The 17548-nt window shown below is 44.7% G+C and overlaps 1 protein-coding gene across 18 annotated transcripts in view; it reads left to right on the plus strand.

The window, feature by feature from the left end:
- The window catches only part of camk2b1 (calcium/calmodulin-dependent protein kinase (CaM kinase) II beta 1), a 76256-nt gene extending 58708 nt beyond the window's left edge, over positions 1 to 17548 (plus strand). For 7 of the 18 annotated variants that reach the window (XM_040155782.1, XM_040155785.1, XM_040155784.1 and 4 more), the window contains 8 exons: positions 841 to 885; positions 3339 to 3387; positions 6914 to 7003; positions 10076 to 10151; positions 10259 to 10353; positions 10945 to 11178; positions 11974 to 12440; positions 15303 to 17548. In XM_040155782.1, coding sequence (XP_040011716.1) covers positions 841 to 885; positions 3339 to 3387; positions 6914 to 7003; positions 10076 to 10151; positions 10259 to 10353; positions 10945 to 11177 — 588 coding nt within the window. In that variant the 3' untranslated portion in view covers position 11178; positions 11974 to 12440; positions 15303 to 17548. Of the gene's footprint in view, positions 1 to 840; positions 886 to 3338; positions 3388 to 6913; positions 7004 to 7711; positions 7856 to 9129; positions 9213 to 10075; positions 10152 to 10258; positions 10354 to 10944; positions 11179 to 11973; positions 12441 to 15302 lie in introns of those variants that run through there. The other 11 variants (XM_040155786.1, XM_040155794.1, XM_040155790.1 and 8 more) reach the window with 6 other exon arrangements.

Consider the following 17548-nt stretch of genomic DNA (forward strand, 5'->3'; position numbering starts at 1 on the left):
AAGGGGCCCTGAAATGATGCCAGTATCTGCCGGGCAGTGCTCGCCTTTTCTGTTGAGACAAATAGGAAGGAGCAGAACGCCCCATTTTCCTCTTGTGGGGCTTTTGCTGGGTGCCAGTGCCTTTATAAGATGTTGAGTTTGGTGTTTATCTATGTCAGAGTATTTATATTGTATGAGCTGGCTGATTTTCCCCTCATTTGTTTGTCCCTTTCATATTACAGTTCTCTTGATTCAGTACATATTTGGATTTGCAGGGCAATGGAAGCATTTTAGAATTATGCATGCACAGCAAGGCGGTGCAAAGCCCTGGATGGGTTAAGGTTAAAAAAGTCACACTTTTTAGTGCAACTCTCTTTCCTTAGGCTGTGTACTTACTGTATCATCTGTGTGTGAGGACTGTATGTGTGTGTGTGTGTGTGTTTGTGTGTGTTTGTGTGTGTGTGTGTGTGTGTGTGAGGACTGTGTGTGTGTGTGTGTGTGTGTGTGTGTGTGTGTGTGTGTGTGTGTGTGTGTGTGTGTGTGTGTGTGTGTGTGTGTGTGCGCGCTGCTCTCTGCATGCGCAGAGAACAGAACTGACTCCAAATTACAGTTTTCAGCTCATCCACCCACTCTATCGCTTCAGAGGATTCTTCCCTCTCTTTCCTGCCGACCTTAACAAGCATTTTCTCTTCATCCAACATTCATCGCACTCTTCCTTCCTCGTTTTTTGCACTCTGTCCATCTCTGTCGACTTTTGTGTCAAAATCTTTTCTCTTTCCTTCCCACCCCTCTCTGCCCCTTTTCTCTCCTTTCTCTCGGTCATTCCGTGTTCCTCCATCTCTCCTCCTCCTCTTCCTCCAGGAACCTCAGACAACCGTCATCCATAATCCAGTGGACCGAACAAAGGTATACATCATTTCCCCAGTCCTTCCCCAGTCCTAACCTGCTCTTGATCCTTCTCTATATTTTTCCTCCTCTTCCTCATCTTCTCCCGCCCTTTGATCCTTCTTTTCATCCTGGGTCTGTGTGAGCGCACCATGGCATTGGTTTGCTAATGCATATGTGCGTATGTCTGTGTGTATGTTTGCTAGAGATTAAACTGCTCAGATAAACTACATTATGAAGTGAACGGGGGGTGCAAGCGATAACAAAAGTTTTCTACCTTTTTAACCAGTGCCCCACTGAGCAAACTTGTGTGTTCATGTGACCTGGGGTGGGGGTGTGTGTGGGGGGGGGGGAGTACTTGAAACCCACACATTCCACTCGTCAATCGTATAAAAGTACAAGTTGAGCAAATAAACCAGAATTTTAACCAAAATTAACATTTTGCTCACATCAGCATTCAGTAAAAGCTTCCCTAAGTACTTTCCCATAAAAATATTACAACACCCAGTACCATCGAATCACATGCTTCTTCCTGGCCTTGCCTTTGTTCTGCATTTTTGTGCAGCATAATGAGCATTTTATAATAATAAAAAAATATAATGAATTTTTTGTTAAACATATGCACAAGCAAGCTCTTTTACCCAGTTGTAGAATTTTTAGTTTGCAGTTGTAAGAGAGCTCTGATGTAGTTATAAGATAATGTTTTTTTATTCTTTTATTCTCCTCTTAAATGTAGTTGACACAGTTAGTGTGAACGTGTGTGTATCCGTATGTGTTTGGAAGTTGAGCATGACTTTGCAATACGGTTTTCCTCAGAGGTTTGACCAGGCATTTATTGTGTGTGGGTGTTTGGGTGTGTGTGTTTGCTCAAGTCGATGATGCGTACGGCAAAAGGGGAACCGTAACAAAACTTTGTTCCAAAGCCAAGTCCAGGTTGTGCGTCACCGCAGAGTGACCTTTGCATTGAATTTTGGGTCATGCCTCAGAGAGAAGTGTATGGCTTTGAATTGCAGCCCACAAAAAACGGCTACATGGGAAGGCAGCGGAGGAATTTGGGAAGAACACTGCTTCGGGTCGGGGTATGTTTTCACACCAGGCTGGTTTAAAACAGCTTACTTGTCCTCCAGAGCAGCTACCTGCTTAGTTCAGTCCAACTGGACAGGTGAGAATGATCCATTTTGAACTTCGGGAGCACATAATGTCGACTTTGTACGAGAAACAACATGACCTTTTATGGGTACAAGTAAACAAATCTGAACATATGCCATCGGCCAATGAAGCTTGGCCATCCAGACGCATGGCAAAATGAGCAGAGGGCAAACCTAGAGTCAAGATGAAATGATACAACTGCCTCAATATACCCTTCAGTACACCCGAGAGGGTGAATTACCGCAAAGTGCACAAGCAAGTGCATCATAATTATGTAGCTAACATTTTACAAGCCCTCTCCTGCCTGTAATGTGGTATGATGGCACAAAATGAATAAGATGTAAAATCTCACAAAGAAAACTTCAGGCCAGGGAAAACAAACTGCAGGTGTAATCACACGTTTAATGGTATTTCTATTATTTGAGGACGCTTGCCACAGTTGCTCACTTTTTTCTCTTCAGTCCTTCTTCCTCTCCTCGGGTCATCAGCCGCTCTTCAAAAGGCCGTGAAACCACTTTTGTGCTCGTGACGCCGCTCGTGCACTTGTGCACATCTAATGAGGTCACCGAGTCTCTCAACTCTCCTCTACGTGCAGGGGAATTTAGGCCCATTTAATCTGCTAATTGGAAAGCAACTTCTCCTCTGGTGCAGAGAAAGACAGCCAGGCAGATACACCGGTAGATGGATAGACTGCACCTCCTTTAAGATGACAACTACTTGCCCTGCGGGAATCCATTCTGCCTGTGTCTGTTGTTGAAATAGACGGATTGAGCACGTCCCATTGAGTTTTCTGTCCATTTCAGCAAGAGACAGGAGCACCCTGTGGAGGGCAGACGTCATTTGTCCACATGGTGTGCTGCGAAGAAAACACACGCGTGCACACACTGGGGATGACGCAGAGGGGCGCTTTGCCTGGAGTAGAACTAAAAGAGGTTTCAGGCCAAGGGTAAAAAAGTCAAAACAGGGAATGACTGTCGATAAGGCGCCACACGGGGCTACTAGGTTGATGAGTTAGGTGGCATGGTGTGACTTTATATTTGCAAAGGCTGGATGATTGTGACTAACTAACTTCGTCCTTGTTTGGCATCTGCTTATGGATTAAATCCACATTAACCGGTCTTGACACATTTGGTCCTCTCAGCTTTAGTTTGAGTGAGGACTTTACATGGCAACATAGGAATACGCCCCCTGCTGGCCTGTGTTCTGACTGTGTAAATCAGGTGTCCGTACCACTCCTGTGATGTGCGTCTTCGTGTGTATTCGGCAAAAAAAGTGTGCGCTATTTTGTTCCAACCCAAACTGACTGTCTACCCTCTGATCCGCAGGAGTCGTCGGACAGCAGCAACACCACTGTGGAGGATGAAGATGTGAAAGGTAAGACTGCAAAAAAAAAAACCAACAACAAAAGAACAGGTCAGATTTTGATGTACTGAAGGGTTTCCTGCAAACAAAAGGCCAGAATACCTGTGGAATCCTGACAAATTTTGGATCGGCACTTGACATTTCCCCTGTGTAGACGTAATTGTTTGTTTTGGGGTTTTTTTGCTGCAGCCAGTGAACTATTTCTGTAACTGCAGAACTTCACCATGAGGCTCCTGTCATGATCATAAATATCACATGAGGCAGACAAGTAATTAAAATAATTTGAAAAGATGCAAGCCTTAAAAAACAAGTGTATGACAATCGGCGGATAGCACACTAAACCAGAAAGCAGAGGAGATCTGGCCGTTTGCCGTACACACCCGACGAAGGAATCACAGCAGCGCATGCTAAATGAATAGGGAATGTTATTTTGAAAGTAAGAGTTATACGTACGCGTCGGGTGTGGTATGGATGGTGTAAATGTGACTCTTAATTTAGTCACCAGGCAGTGAACCGGTCGATAGCTGACCTCTTACTGACCCCTCAGGGATCCTGGCTGTGTTGCTTTCTTCTGCTGGTGAGATGTTTGTGCGTTTTAGTGTGTGTCTGTGTTGCTGAGAGGCGACTGGGGGGGGTTTAAAATGTAAAGGGCCTTGTAAGCCTGTTGTGGTTTGCCTATCTCGAAAGTGCTGGCGTTTGGCTGAAGTCCTGATACTGAGAAACACACACCTCTGAAAAACCAACATGCCAGTACGGGGTGTCAGCTTGCGGAGTCGTGTAGTTGTTTCGTGTGGGTGTGTATACATTGCCTGTTGCTCGAATTGTGAAATATATATCAGCTAATAACTTCAAAAACTGCTTTTGTGTCAGGCCCTTTTTCGGCCACTGTGTGTGTGTGAGTGTGTGTGTGTGTGTGTGTGTGTGTGTGTGTGTGTGTGTGTGTGTGTGTGTGTGTGTGTGTGTGTGTGTGAGTGAATGCATGGGTTCTGGATCTGCTTATCTATGCCAGCACACTCAAACACCCCTGTTCCCTGCGACCGGGCTGAGTACAATGCGTCTAAACCGGGTCATCAATGTATCATTTTTGTGCCAAGCATACGGAACAAAACGTGCGTTTCCATCTCCTCCTCCTCCTCCTCCCTATAGAGGCTCTGCTGCTACGTCATCAATTCCCCTAACAGTTATGGCAGAGCCATCACGTAGGTCTGTAAGGAAATTAACCAGTGCTAGAAAGGGTGCTACACGTCAAGTAGTACCCAAGGACCTCTCTTATTGACCGCAGTGTTCATGGGTCCGATGCTTACGGATGGTAAACATGATCTTCACTGTTTTAACAGTTTTAACTGTTTTAATTTGAACAACTTCAGTAAATATGTGACAGCAAAGTAAAGATGTGTCTTTAAAGTACAAAGCCCATCCACCTAATCACAGTGTCAGGGATAAACGTATTTGATCACCTTCCCCCTCAAGTGGCATCAGGTGTTCTCCTGTAATAGCGAGACACAGAGAATTATTGACTGGTAAAATGGGAGAGGTACCTCGATCCAAGGAAAAGAGAAAAGCATCATCAGCTACTTTGCTGTTAACTACCTTTAGCGCTTCAGACTTTTGACCTTTGGCTTCATTAGCTTGCTGTTAGGCAGCAAGCTAATGAAGCCTCAGGTGCGACTCCAGTAAAACTGTTGATTTTCCTCTTTTGAAATGATATGAAGACATTCCTGTGGACTAACTGATCATGAAAGCCCATGCCATTGATAAAGCAACACCATTCTGAAGTCATTTATTACAGTAGTCGGGGTCGTTGCAGCTAATATGTCCATATATTTGTACACTGAGCCTTAGCCTGTAAAATATGTAATTCCACGTCTTTCCCAGCTAACGTACCTTCTGTCTGAAAATATCGTAAAATATCAGATCTATGAAAGTTCACCCTGTTGCTTTGTTTCAAATGAATTGACTCTATCATAACTGTACCCTACTGTAATGCCCCTGGAGGCACAATGAAAGGTATCCTCCCCCTACCCATTTTCTTCCCTTCCGAGGTCCCAAAATGGAGCCAGGGTCCCAAATTGGAGCCCCACCACCCAACCCCTCAGACGGGAATGGAGAGGGCAAGGGCACCTTGGTACGGGGGGGGGTCAGGGCTAGAGGGGGTGGTGTCTAAATTTAGCCCTGGTGGCAGGAAACGGAGTCGGACTACCCGGGGAGGTGTTGAGGACACACCGCTCTGCTAGCGCCACCCTTGGATAGTGTTAGTCTCGCACAGCAGTTTCTAGACGCGTAAGAATACGAACCGGCAGATAGCACGGTTAGCGCCAAAGAAAAACCACACGAGCCAGGTGAGTGCGGGAGGAAGGGGACTGTTGGTTGGAGCAGTTTCTGTCATGCTGGCCTTTGTAGGATCTCGTCAGGTCAGTGAATGCTCGACAGCTGGTTTGTAACCCAACACTTGTGCTTGGCTTTGGGAGCATCTGAACACATATCTGTTCTGTTACTCTCAGTATTTTTATAGTGGAGAATATATTACAGACAGTTTTCTGAGGGGCTGCTTGTTGTGACTCATTAATCTAATCTGTATGGGCGATAATTGTTTTACATCCGTTATAAGTTATAGGGGTTGCTTGCTGTTAAATTGCTAATCCTGCTCTTCTTTTTGTGACGTCTGTAGAATTAAATGCGAACTGCCGGGATGTTCCCACACTGCGCTCCCGAGGGGTCACGTGTCAGTCGCACAGTGGGGGCCGCACCGTGACGTCTGTTTTCCCTGGATTTCCGGTTGATAGTGTTTGGTTTTTCCGTAGTCGGCGCTTTGCTTCTCCCCTGAGAGTAGGGAAATCGGCATTTATTGATGGAAACGGTGAAGGTAGCTTGCACGTTGGCCTGTGAAGTTCATTTGATCGCGTTGAAGAGGGTGCAGTCATACCTCTATTTATGCGGCATCGTGGCAGGAAGCTCCTTGTTTTTTCTCTTCCTGTTTTCTAAAGCCGGTCTCGTGCCATCCATTTCTTCTATATCTGCAGGGACACTCTCTTTCCCTCTGTTTGTCAGTGAGTGTTCCTGTGCTTCGTTCTCCCTCTGTGCCAGCTGATAAAACAGACGAGCCGTAATGAGTAACATCCAGCTCTCTCTCATTACCATGGCCATCACCGTTGTCATCATCCATCCTCGGCTCGCTGGAAGACTCCCATTAAAGTCTCAGTAAAACCTCACATGCGGCAGCAGCCACAGTTGTAAATCCCACTGAAATGGAGCCATTAACTGGGATAATGAGGAAAATGCCCCCCCCTCCCCAAATGAGATCTGGTGTCAGAGGACTGTCAGTGAAAAGTAGCTGTAATTTCTCAGAGCAAGGAACAGAAAAAGGTTGACGGTGTTTATCATCTTGCATGTAGCTCCCCCCACCGTCACCGTCAGACTCGCTGTGACATTTCTGTTGTATTTTTGTGTGTAATCTGTGCGACTGGTTGTCATCTCTCTTTGCATACACGTGTGTGTTTGTTCTCATTCTGTGTATCTGTGTGTGTCTGCGTGCTATCAGGGAAGAGCGTAGACAACAGCTCACTTAAGGCGCAGTCCAGCACGAGCTCTCAGCCCGATAGCTCTCAGGGCTCCTCAGCTGCCGTGTACTGTAAGTCAGCATGGCCCGCCAAATGCAGCCCGTAACACGCGCATATTCGTACCCTCTACTAGCAATTCCCCCTCACTTGATCCCTCCCTGTGTGTGTTCCACCCGGAGTCCCTGCATATATCGAAAGCATACTATCTGTTGCCATTCAGCACGACTAAAACCCTAAGGCACCCTGGCGCAGAGTGAGGTTTTAATCAGCGCCTAGCTCTTACTATCAGACAGTCTGAAACATCTGATAACAACATACATAGTCAAAATCAATCCCCTCTTAAAAACACGGAGATGTTTCGTAGTATTTCTACTCCTCCAGTGTCCCATCCTCCCATCCTGTTCCGCCCACGCCACGTGGGTTTAGAATAACTTGTTGTCTCCCTCTCGTGGACATGTGTGGAATAGCAAGGCAATACTGCCGACAGTCTGTGTCTTAACGTTGTGTTTTTTGAGACTTCTAAGCATGAATGTTTACGTCCCCCCCTCACTGACTTCGTCTGAGTCGGGCTTTGTCTTGCAGCTCTCTAACGATACATCCGGTACTACGGCGTAGCAGTAAATGAGACTTCACTGCCGTTTACGTGTGATGAATCTCACCTTTTGTCACTCTCCAAGACACAGTTTGTTCATCTGAACGACCACAGCGATGCGGTCAGCCTTCCAAGCTCTAAGTGCGCTGTTTCCCATGCTCCTCCCTTCCCTCCCTCCCAAACTCAGCCGCCGCAAAGTTTGCTGACCTGCTGGGCCCGGTGCGCAGGGGCTCGGGGCCCACATCCGACGGGGAACCGAGATCCAGCACTCCGCCTACCGCCGCCCTCTCCGCCCCCTCCCCTCCACATACCCCTGTTGTCCCCATGCAGAGTAAGTAGAAGAGAGCAGCGACGGGGAGCGTACAGTAGGCAGCCAGCGGAAGAGAAAAAAGTGGCCGTGAGAGAGAACATGAATTGGCATCTCTCCTTCCCTGTTTGGTTGATGCATGAAAAGATGAACGGATCCTGTCTCTCATGTGTCATTTTGGGAAAGGAAGGAAAAGGAGTAAAACTGTTACTCTACATTGATCACTCTTATTCATAACGATAAATGGTTTCTGGCTGCACGTGTTATTTCTGCATCTTTTAAAAATAAAAGATTTTTGTTTTTAAATTTTTCTTACGGACAAAACTTGTTAAGTCAAGGGAAGAATGTTACTAAAGTGGCACTAAAGCGATATGAAAATGTTAAAAACCACCTCCAGTTTTTTTTGTTATTGTCCAGAAATCTGATGAAAAGAGCAAAACCAACTTCGAACCGATCTTACTTGAGTATCATCTGTGCCGCCGAAGCCCGACGGTGTTGATTCTTCTGCGCTGTAGGGCTCCATTTTTGTCCCAAAAGGATTTAAAAAACACAACAATGAGCTACGTTGTTGCACTGGGGGGCACGTTCCTTTAATCCCGAAGAACATGGGCACCATAGTCTATTTTGAGTCGGTCACGCGTACACCGTAAATACCGGAGGCTGTACCACATGTGTATTAATCCACTGCTTTAAATTCCAGTTATCATAAAATACACCGTAAGATGAATTATCGGCACGGCACAGCCCAAATAACATGAGTCAAATTGAATATCTTTATAATTCTGTGATAATGACTAACTGCATAGTTTAATTTAAATCATGTACCTCATATTTGAAGTAGACTTGGAGTCTTTGTAATAACCGTACGCAAATGAAAGGCTCAGGTGTCGTCGTGAAAAGCAAAGTGTGATTAACTTCTTCCCAAACTCCCGTATAAAATCCCGACTGCTTGCGCGCTGAATCTTCCTCCGTCTCCTTTTGTGACGCTGCTCTGCTCGCGTATGTCGCACAAACGCAGCTAAACTATGTTGATGCATAGTTGATGAAACCATCTTGACTGATAAGATGTGATGATTGGCCATGTTACAGATGCAGAGTTGATTTTGCAGAATGATGCTATACCGCCAGAATTGATTACATTTGCAGTTATCGTCGGCACGAATTTACAAATCCCTGAAGGGATTGCTTTATTTCTCTTCATCCTCTCTTATGTTTCCCTCCTCACTGTTTCTAATCTGCTCTTGCCTTCCACCACCACCACCACCACCACCCATCCATCCTGTCTGGACGGCGATCAGTGTCTCGGCTCACCGACCTGGTAAGCAGCGTTCGCAGGGTGTCGGCGGCCGCTGCACCCGAGAGTGAGGCTGCACCGGCGCCGGTACATAGCGCCAGGCCCATCCCGCCACCTGCACACACTATTTCCCAGCCTCCCCCTCACTCCCCCTTGAGCCCCTCCCTGTCCTCCTCCCAGAGTGAGTACCGAGCACGACCCGCGCCGACCCTATGCATGGCAGCCAATCAGGGGCTTAATCTAATGACATCTCAGGATTTCAGTGAAGGCCTGACGGTCAGTGTCCTGCTTGGGGCAAACGGGCGTTCGTCGAGTAAAGCTCATTGTGTTAAACTGCTCTTTTGTCGGCTACGTTGGACACCGAACTATCTGGATGTGAGCGCTCACTGCCTCCGAGCATTGAAAAAACCTGCCCCCGTGCTCTGCTGACTGAGGAGGGATTAATGCATCGTTTGGCTGCTTCTGACTAGTTGGGCTGTCGTTGAATACATAGGTGACGCTGTTTGCAGTGATATAAGGGGATGCCTCTCGTGTGCTCATGTTACAGCGGGTTTGACAGTTGCTCAGGGTCACATGATGAGCGAGCTCTCTGCTGTAGGTGTAGACGCTTTATTTGTTTGAGGCGTGTGAGGAACGTCTACCCACACAAACCGTCCAGGCTTCACAGATGTTTGTTAACGAGTATTTGTTTTTGCTGCATGTGTTCCTCGTAATTTCACCATGAAAGCCTGTTTTTCCAACTCACATAAAATGTGAACACAAAGTTGGAAATTTTTTTTTGTATCACTTTTTCAACAGTTACGTTATTCTCAGTAAGTATGTCTGTACATCGGTGTCTTAACTGCCTTCGCCTGAGCATAGGTGTTGTTGCGTTAATAACCTAAAGTGATTTTAAAAAAACTACCGGGCCAATGACTCTGATTAACTTCTGTTGCCACTGTTCTCTGCAGCGCGCAAGCAAGAAATTATCAAGATCACCGAGCAGCTGATAGAGGCGATCAACAATGGAGACTTTGAGGCATATGCGTGAGTCTGCGATTTTTGTGTGCGGTGTCTTTTTGGGCTTGTGTTCAAATACATCATTTAAAGGTAACGTTTGGCGCGATTAACATGTCCCGATCCTTCCTCTTCAGTAAGATCTGCGACCCTGGACTGACTTCGTTTGAGCCGGAGGCGCTGGGCAACCTGGTGGAGGGGATGGATTTCCACAGATTTTACTTTGAGAACCGTGAGATTAATAGATTTATTGATATTTGTTGTCCTATTTTAAAATCACTTCTGATTTCAAACTGTTGCAGTCAACTTGCATTTTTTTTAAATTTTGTTTATTTCCTGATCTCGTTTTTTTATTGATTTGCCCTATTGCTAGTTGCAGATCACAAAAGTAGACCACATCAGGAAAAGTTTTCACGGGAAGCAGGGAAATTTAACTGTTGCTCAGTCCTTAGAAAAGCTAGACTCACCAACAATGGCGGAAGATATTCCCCAGCAGCTCCCACATCCACTAAGACTGAAAGGATTTGTGTCACATATACCATCATATAACCATATAACATACGGTTATATCATATAACCATGACATTAAATAATTTATTAAACTCATCCTCAGCTAGTATTTGTTTCACTGTGGAGTGCCAGTGTATGTGACTGCAGCGCTTTACACACTTTCCTTGTTATAACGGTACACGCTTTCGTTTACACGTGGACTGTATTAAAATGGACAACAGCAATAGTAGTAGAGAAGTAGCCCCGTCATCGTTGTTGTCTTGTGTCGTCTTGCTCGTTGGCTCTCCTGACATCATCCTCGCCATCTTTTCAGTTTTGGCCAAGAACAGCAAGCCCATTCACACCACCATCCTGAACCCCCACGTCCACCTGATCGGCGAGGACGCTGCCTGCATCGCCTACATCCGCCTGACTCAGTTTGTCGACAGCCAGGGCCGGCCGCGCTCCAACCAGTCGGAGGAGACTCGCGTCTGGCACCGCAGAGACAGCAAGTGGCAGAACATCCACTTCCACTGCTCAGGCGCACCGGCCGCGCCGCTCCAGTGAGGTACAGGCTACGGCACCGCTGTTCCTCCCAGAACATCTCTATACTGTTTGGCTCTTCTCAGACTGCTACTTTGGAGAGGAGCTGCAGCCGTTGTACCAAATCTGTGTTAATACAGCAAAAATGATGAGGGCTTTCCCTTAAATGACGACAACCAGAGTGGAAAGAGGGGAAGTAGTAGCGGCATTGGTCACGTTGGTTGATTCGTTCGGTTGCTCGCACCGTCCAGAAGCGTACTGCTACTTTTACAGCCACCTTTTTCTTTTTTTTTGGGTGGGGTATAGCTGCACTGTGTGGTGTTCAAGGACTAGTGGTAGTTGTAGTTGAGGAAATACACTCATTTTTTTTCTTGCTCAGAGTTACATGACAAGGTCAATACCGCACTTCGTATCTGTGAGGCTGGAGTCAGGGGACTATTAGCTTGACTGTTCGACTCTGAGTTTAGCTTAGCATAGAGACTGGGAACAGATGGAACCAGCTAGCCTGGCCCTGTCGAAAAGTAACAGAGTCCACCTACCAGCACCTCTGAAGCTCACTAATGACCAAGTTACATCTTGTTTGATTTTTACTAAAACTGCTGTGTAGAAAAGAGAAGTTTGAGAGCTTCATGCAGATGTTGTTACCTTTGGACAGAGCCAGGTTTGTCATTCCCCGTCTCCATTTTCTAATGCCGATCTGGTTTTCCCCAAATGTTGAGCTGTTCCTTTTTAATTTTAAAGCAGGGGCTGCACTGGTGTCAGTCATACTTTCATTGCCATACATTTCACTTATTTGACACTGTTTTATTTTCCTTCTCAGGGTTGAATGCCGTAGCCTTGTCTGTGAGGAGTGCTCTGCTGGAAAGAGAGAGGAAGAGGAGGAGGAGGAGGAAGGGATGAAGGGATGAAAGAACAAGTCCAGTGTCGGTTTGGGGACAGGGGTTCCTCAGCCCTTCAACAACATACCCGCCCCCCTCAATAGACGCCCGAGCCTCAACCCCCAGCATGCATCGCTTCTTTTACTACTACTACCACCCCCCGTCTGTCGCCCTCCCTGCAACACCTTCTGAGAACCATCAAACAACAGCAACTCAACCCCCCCCCCCCCCCTTCCTCTTCCTCCCTCCAGCACACTGGGTGATTGGTGGGGGCGGGGCTGCTTTCAGCACTCGTGTGATTCCTTCTTCCTGTGGTCGCTTCCCCGGCCCCACAATTTTTGTGACACCAACCCTCTTGTCCTCCTGTGAATCCACACTTGTGTGACATAAGCACTGCACTGGAAATACAGTATGTAAAGTTTTAAGTAAAATCTATTATTATCATTGCTATATTATTATTATTATTATTATTACACATTTGCAATTGTATATGTAATTTGTATAATTGGAAATTCTCGATGCCAGTGGTTTCTAGAGTTGAAGGAAATCTTTTTTTTGGTTTTTCTCTATCTTTTTAAGGAAGCATGTTTTTCCCCCATACTATCAGTGGCTGTTTTTTATTGTGGCTATTAAGTGGAAAATGATATTAGCAGTTCTCGTAATTTGCTTCTCGTATGTTAGTTATAATACTGCACCCAAGCTCATGGTTAACTTGTTTTTGTCTGTTTGTTAGTTTCTTTGTTTTTGGGGTTTCTTTTCTTTTTTCTTTTATTTCTTTTGCTTTTTTCCTTTTTTTTTTTTTTTTTTTTTTGGGTAGGATTGCGCCTGATGGGTGTCGCGTGAAGGTAGAGCGTGAGTCCCTGTATGTGTGTGAGTGTGGTTATGAAGGGAGACACATAGCGTCTGCTAGTCCAACCAATAATGACTCTGTACAGTTGGAGGAACCTGTTGCTTTTCCCGTTGTTGCGGTGTGAACGGCCGGAGAAAGGGGTTAGCTCAGCTCAGTGTCCTCCTCCTTCGAAACGTCAACGTTTCAAACACACAAAACTAAACAACGTGCAATAAGAATTTTATAAGGAATTTACTTTTCCATCTCCATGTTTACAGCACCCTGAAAAGTGAGGTCTAAAAAAGGAAGCAGCATCGTGAAGATGCATAAGAGGAAGAAAAACATATTGCTTTTTTCTGTGAGCAGCGGCGCTCCCTGTCTTGTTTTGTATTGTTGCCACAATGAGAAAACAATAGTTTTCTCATTATAAGGAGAAACATTTTCTTAATATAACGCGATACTAAATGTGGGAGTGACATTCTCTGTTAAGACAAAATACCAACTTATTTTTTTTTAACAAAACACCTATGATGGCACATCTCCTTATCTCATTATGACAAAATAAGTTGGTGCGTTGTTATAAAAAGAAATTATTTGTACGTTCCACGTTGAAACACGTGAAATTTTACAGCCGGTGACTCCAGGGAATGAGAGATTTTCAGCCAGATTATGCTCTGATTGAACCCAGTTGCCTACACTGGGGTACTTAAAAACAGAGTTACAACTAACGGTTATTATTAGTATAAATTAATCTGCCAGTTATTTTCACAATTACTCATTTAATCTGGTCATTAAAACGTCAGAAAATGGGGAAAGTTCCCACTAGAAGGTCCTGTAGACAAAGTTGGCATCCTTTTGTCCAACCAACAGTCTAGAACCACAACATATAACATTTTCACCAATGTAAGACCAAGAAAAGCAATAATTTTTCACATCTGGGAGCACTGAACACGCAAATGTTTTACACTTTTCCTTTGAAAATCACTTCAACGATTTGTGGATCATCACAATAGCTACCGATTCATTTTCCTCTCAGTTGATTAATCAACTAATTGTTGCAGATCTACATAAAAGTGTATGTTACGAACACATTTAGGGGCTGTAGAGAGGAAAAAATCGGCTGGGAAGATTCAAGTTTAACTGCTGTTTTAAATTAAACTGAGGATTGTTTTTAGTCCAGGACCTGGCTGGTCCTTGACCATAGAAACCTCAACAGGTCCAACTGGACACTAAAATATTGGCTTAATATTGTTTTGGTATAAAACAAAGCATTTTGAATAAATTCAAGACCGTCTTGTTGTTGTTGTTGGACTCAAATTACTTCTGAAGTGTGAGGAAAAGAATTCACTCCAATCAACGGATTATAAATTTGAAAAAGGTTTAACACTTAATTTGGTAAGTGACATTTTGTGTGTGTGACTGCTGAGCAGAACTCATTAACAGATAAGAAATGGCAAAAAAAAAACTCCAGAAACATCTTAATAATAATGTTATTTCTTATTATACCAATATATGGTATGATGAGAAAGGCTTTATGTTACAATTAAAGAATTTGGTACGTCTTGATAGTGAGTAAAATATGTCGTACGATACAGTAACTTCCTAAACCTCACTTTCCTGTGACACCCCCCCCCCCCAAAAAAAAGGCGCTTTGGGGAAAGGCTGCTGGTGGCTCCTGCTGTTGCTAGGCGACAGCTGAACACCCGGTTGAAGCTCAGTGCTCTTTTCCTAAAAGTTGAGCTATTTTTAACTTGCTAAGAGCCCCCCCCCCCCCCCCAGTCAAAATGTCCAACAAAAGAAGTGCGTGACCTTTTTCACTTCCAGCGCCATAGTGCAGAAAGCCGGTGCTACTGCCTGTTTGTCTAAACTAAGCACACAAACACTTAGGTCGACACTGGCCGTGAAGAAGAAAGGAGACCGCTTTGCCTGAGGCCTCTACAAGATCTTTCCGCCGCACCATGAGTTCGTAGATGTCCGCCGATGGGAGGGTTGCACAGGGCTTCTCTAGTCTGTGGTCTGGGTCCTCATTTCAGGACAGTCCTTTTGCAACAGGGTGCAATGTGTGTGTGTGTGTGTGTGTGTGTGTGTGTGTGTGTGTGTGTGTGTGTGTGTGTGTGTGTGTGTGTGTGTGTGCGTGTGTGTGTGTGTGTGTGTGTGTGTGTGTGTGTGTGTGCGTGCATGTACAGTACATCCATTGCTCTCAGTGTGTATTCTTTAAAATACTGGGGAGGGTTTAAGTTTTGGAAGTGTGTGTTGTATAAGAGATGATGGAAGGGGAAGGCTTTATTTGGGAGGACGTCAGTCCCCTGCCTTCAGCCCAGGCCTTTTTATCTTATGATTTGATCTGGGGGTTTTTTTTGTTGTTGTTGTTGTTGTTTTTCCCATGTTTTACAGTATGTTTTTCATGTTTTTAACTCTCATGCTCTTTGATCTGTGTTACAGTAAAGTGCTATGTGCTTTTGATGATATAAAGTGCTTGTGCCAGGGGTGGCAGGATTGAACCGATTGACTTTGCAGCACTGAAGACTGATTTTGTGGGAGTTTGACTCGCCGTCAGCCCCGCTCGACTTTGCTCGTCCACCGTTGGCTGCCTTCACATTTGTCTCGCCCCTATTGGTCAGACCAAGATATTAAGAGACCGGGCAGTCGGTTTGGTGAATAGTCCTCAGGTTTCTATTTATTTGAATATTTATTTATTTATTTTAGTGGATATTTTTATTGTGCTTTTTTCTTTTTCTTTCTTTTCTCTTTTTTTTTTTTTTTTTGGTTTTGCCATTGTACAGATTATGCACTTGTGCAAATACTGTCTGTTGTTTAGGGGACACTGCTCCATGTAAAACATGACTGTTTTTAAAGGGATAGTACACCCAGGTGCATCCTGCATGTGTTTTTCTGTAACGACCAACGTGGTGTGAATTACTTTTTCTCTTAGTGAGATTTTTCTCTCCTGTAACTTCAGATTTACGCCGGCTTTGACATTATTTTTGCAGTTTCGTGGCGTCCTTTTTTTTTCCCTTCCAATTAGGGTCACATTACCATTTTGCTAGAGTGGGACATTTATTACTTTAAAACTCATATAATACAGGATGGTATTTTGTGTGAACTATCCCTCTAAAAGCTTCATGGCCTTTTTTTTTTTAAGGTGATGAAGCTTTTTTCCAAACGAAGGTTTTTTTTCAGGGTGAACCGCTGAGTCGTTGTATTGTACTGATGTCACAGTAACAATGTTCATGTCTAGTTGACCCTGATGTAATAGTAAAAGGTCAAAGGTTACCCGGAGGCGTTCATGCGTGATCGTGCTAACTGAACATGACCCCCCCCACACTCCTTTTCCAAAAAAAAAAGAAGAAATAGCAGCGTGTACAGTACAAATGTGTTGTTATTCTGTTCTCCTTAGTGTGTTTACTAGCCTTGAAAATCAGTATAATAAGATTCACATATTTAAAATGAGGGAGTACACAGTGTTACACAAATGCAACTAATTAGCAGCGTAGCTGGCTTTTTCTTTGCATGACAGTCAACAGGACACTTGTTTTTTGTTTTTTGGGGTGTTTTCCTTTTTACCTGGTTTCTCATTTTCTACTGAATGCTGGTATACTCGACCTTTCTCTATCTATTTTCGCAGCTTTCTAAGTGCATATAACTATTTTTGTCTCAAGATGATACAATGAAGACGATTATGACGATCAGGGCGATTAGATTTAATGACTGTGGCACTTAGGATGACTTTGAGGATTTTGACGCTGATGATGATGATGATGATGATGATGATGATTATTTCGCATGCTTTTCTATGTTGTCAGTGCAGAATGGCCTTTTGTACTTAGCTGAGGGAGTACGAGCAGCACGTGATGACCATCAGCACCTGAGAGTGACTGGTGTTTTTTTCCGCTGAGCCTGCCCCGCATGTCACTTTGAGGAGCGGCACTGGAGTCCCACTGACAGATTAGAGGCAGTTCACAGAGTGAATGAGCTCCAGCAGGTGGCGCAGTCACACCAAGTAAAGCACAAACAGGCACAGATGGAGGGCAGATTGATGCTTCTAATGTAGCTGCACAATAGGTTAATTTTAGGGTCCAGTCCAACAGGGACCATCCAGTCAGAGACAACAGCAGTTTAGCGCTGTAGAATAAGAACCAGCTTCCATGATGATTAATGATCAGGGCTGCACAGTTATGACTGAAATGGCACCAACACCACTGATGAATCACGAGTGTGTGTGAACTATCAAAGCTAAAAATCCTGATTGAAAGTGATGAGTTATGCAACCCTACATACAAACCACGATAACTGTCCTCCTCTAGTCTCTTGAGGTCAGTGCGAGCTCTGCTGCCTCTCTGTCAGCTATTTAGTCAGATGAAGCGTTACTAAGATAAACTGGAGCCACTGTGTTCGCTCCGAGCCTCTGCCATCTTCTTACTCCAGCCAGTGACTTAAGTTGCACTGACAACACTGAGTTGGCTTCTCCTCGTAGGGTGTTTTTCATTCTTTTTCCCAGTCCCTCTGTTTCCAACCTTATTCAGTCATTTCCCTGCAGTTGGCTCTTTTTCTGGTTTCCCTTTGTCTCTTTTGTCAGTTTGGGTTTCCTCTGTATAATAATATTAATCCTCTAATTCTCTGATTCTTCGGATTATTGCTCTGTTCTCTTACGTGCTACACGTGTTTCTCTTACTTCAAGAAAATGTGTT

The sequence above is a fragment of the Xiphias gladius genome, chromosome 19, assembly GCF_016859285.1.
Source record: "Xiphias gladius isolate SHS-SW01 ecotype Sanya breed wild chromosome 19, ASM1685928v1, whole genome shotgun sequence".
NCBI classification, from domain to species: domain Eukaryota; kingdom Metazoa; phylum Chordata; class Actinopteri; order Istiophoriformes; family Xiphiidae; genus Xiphias; species Xiphias gladius.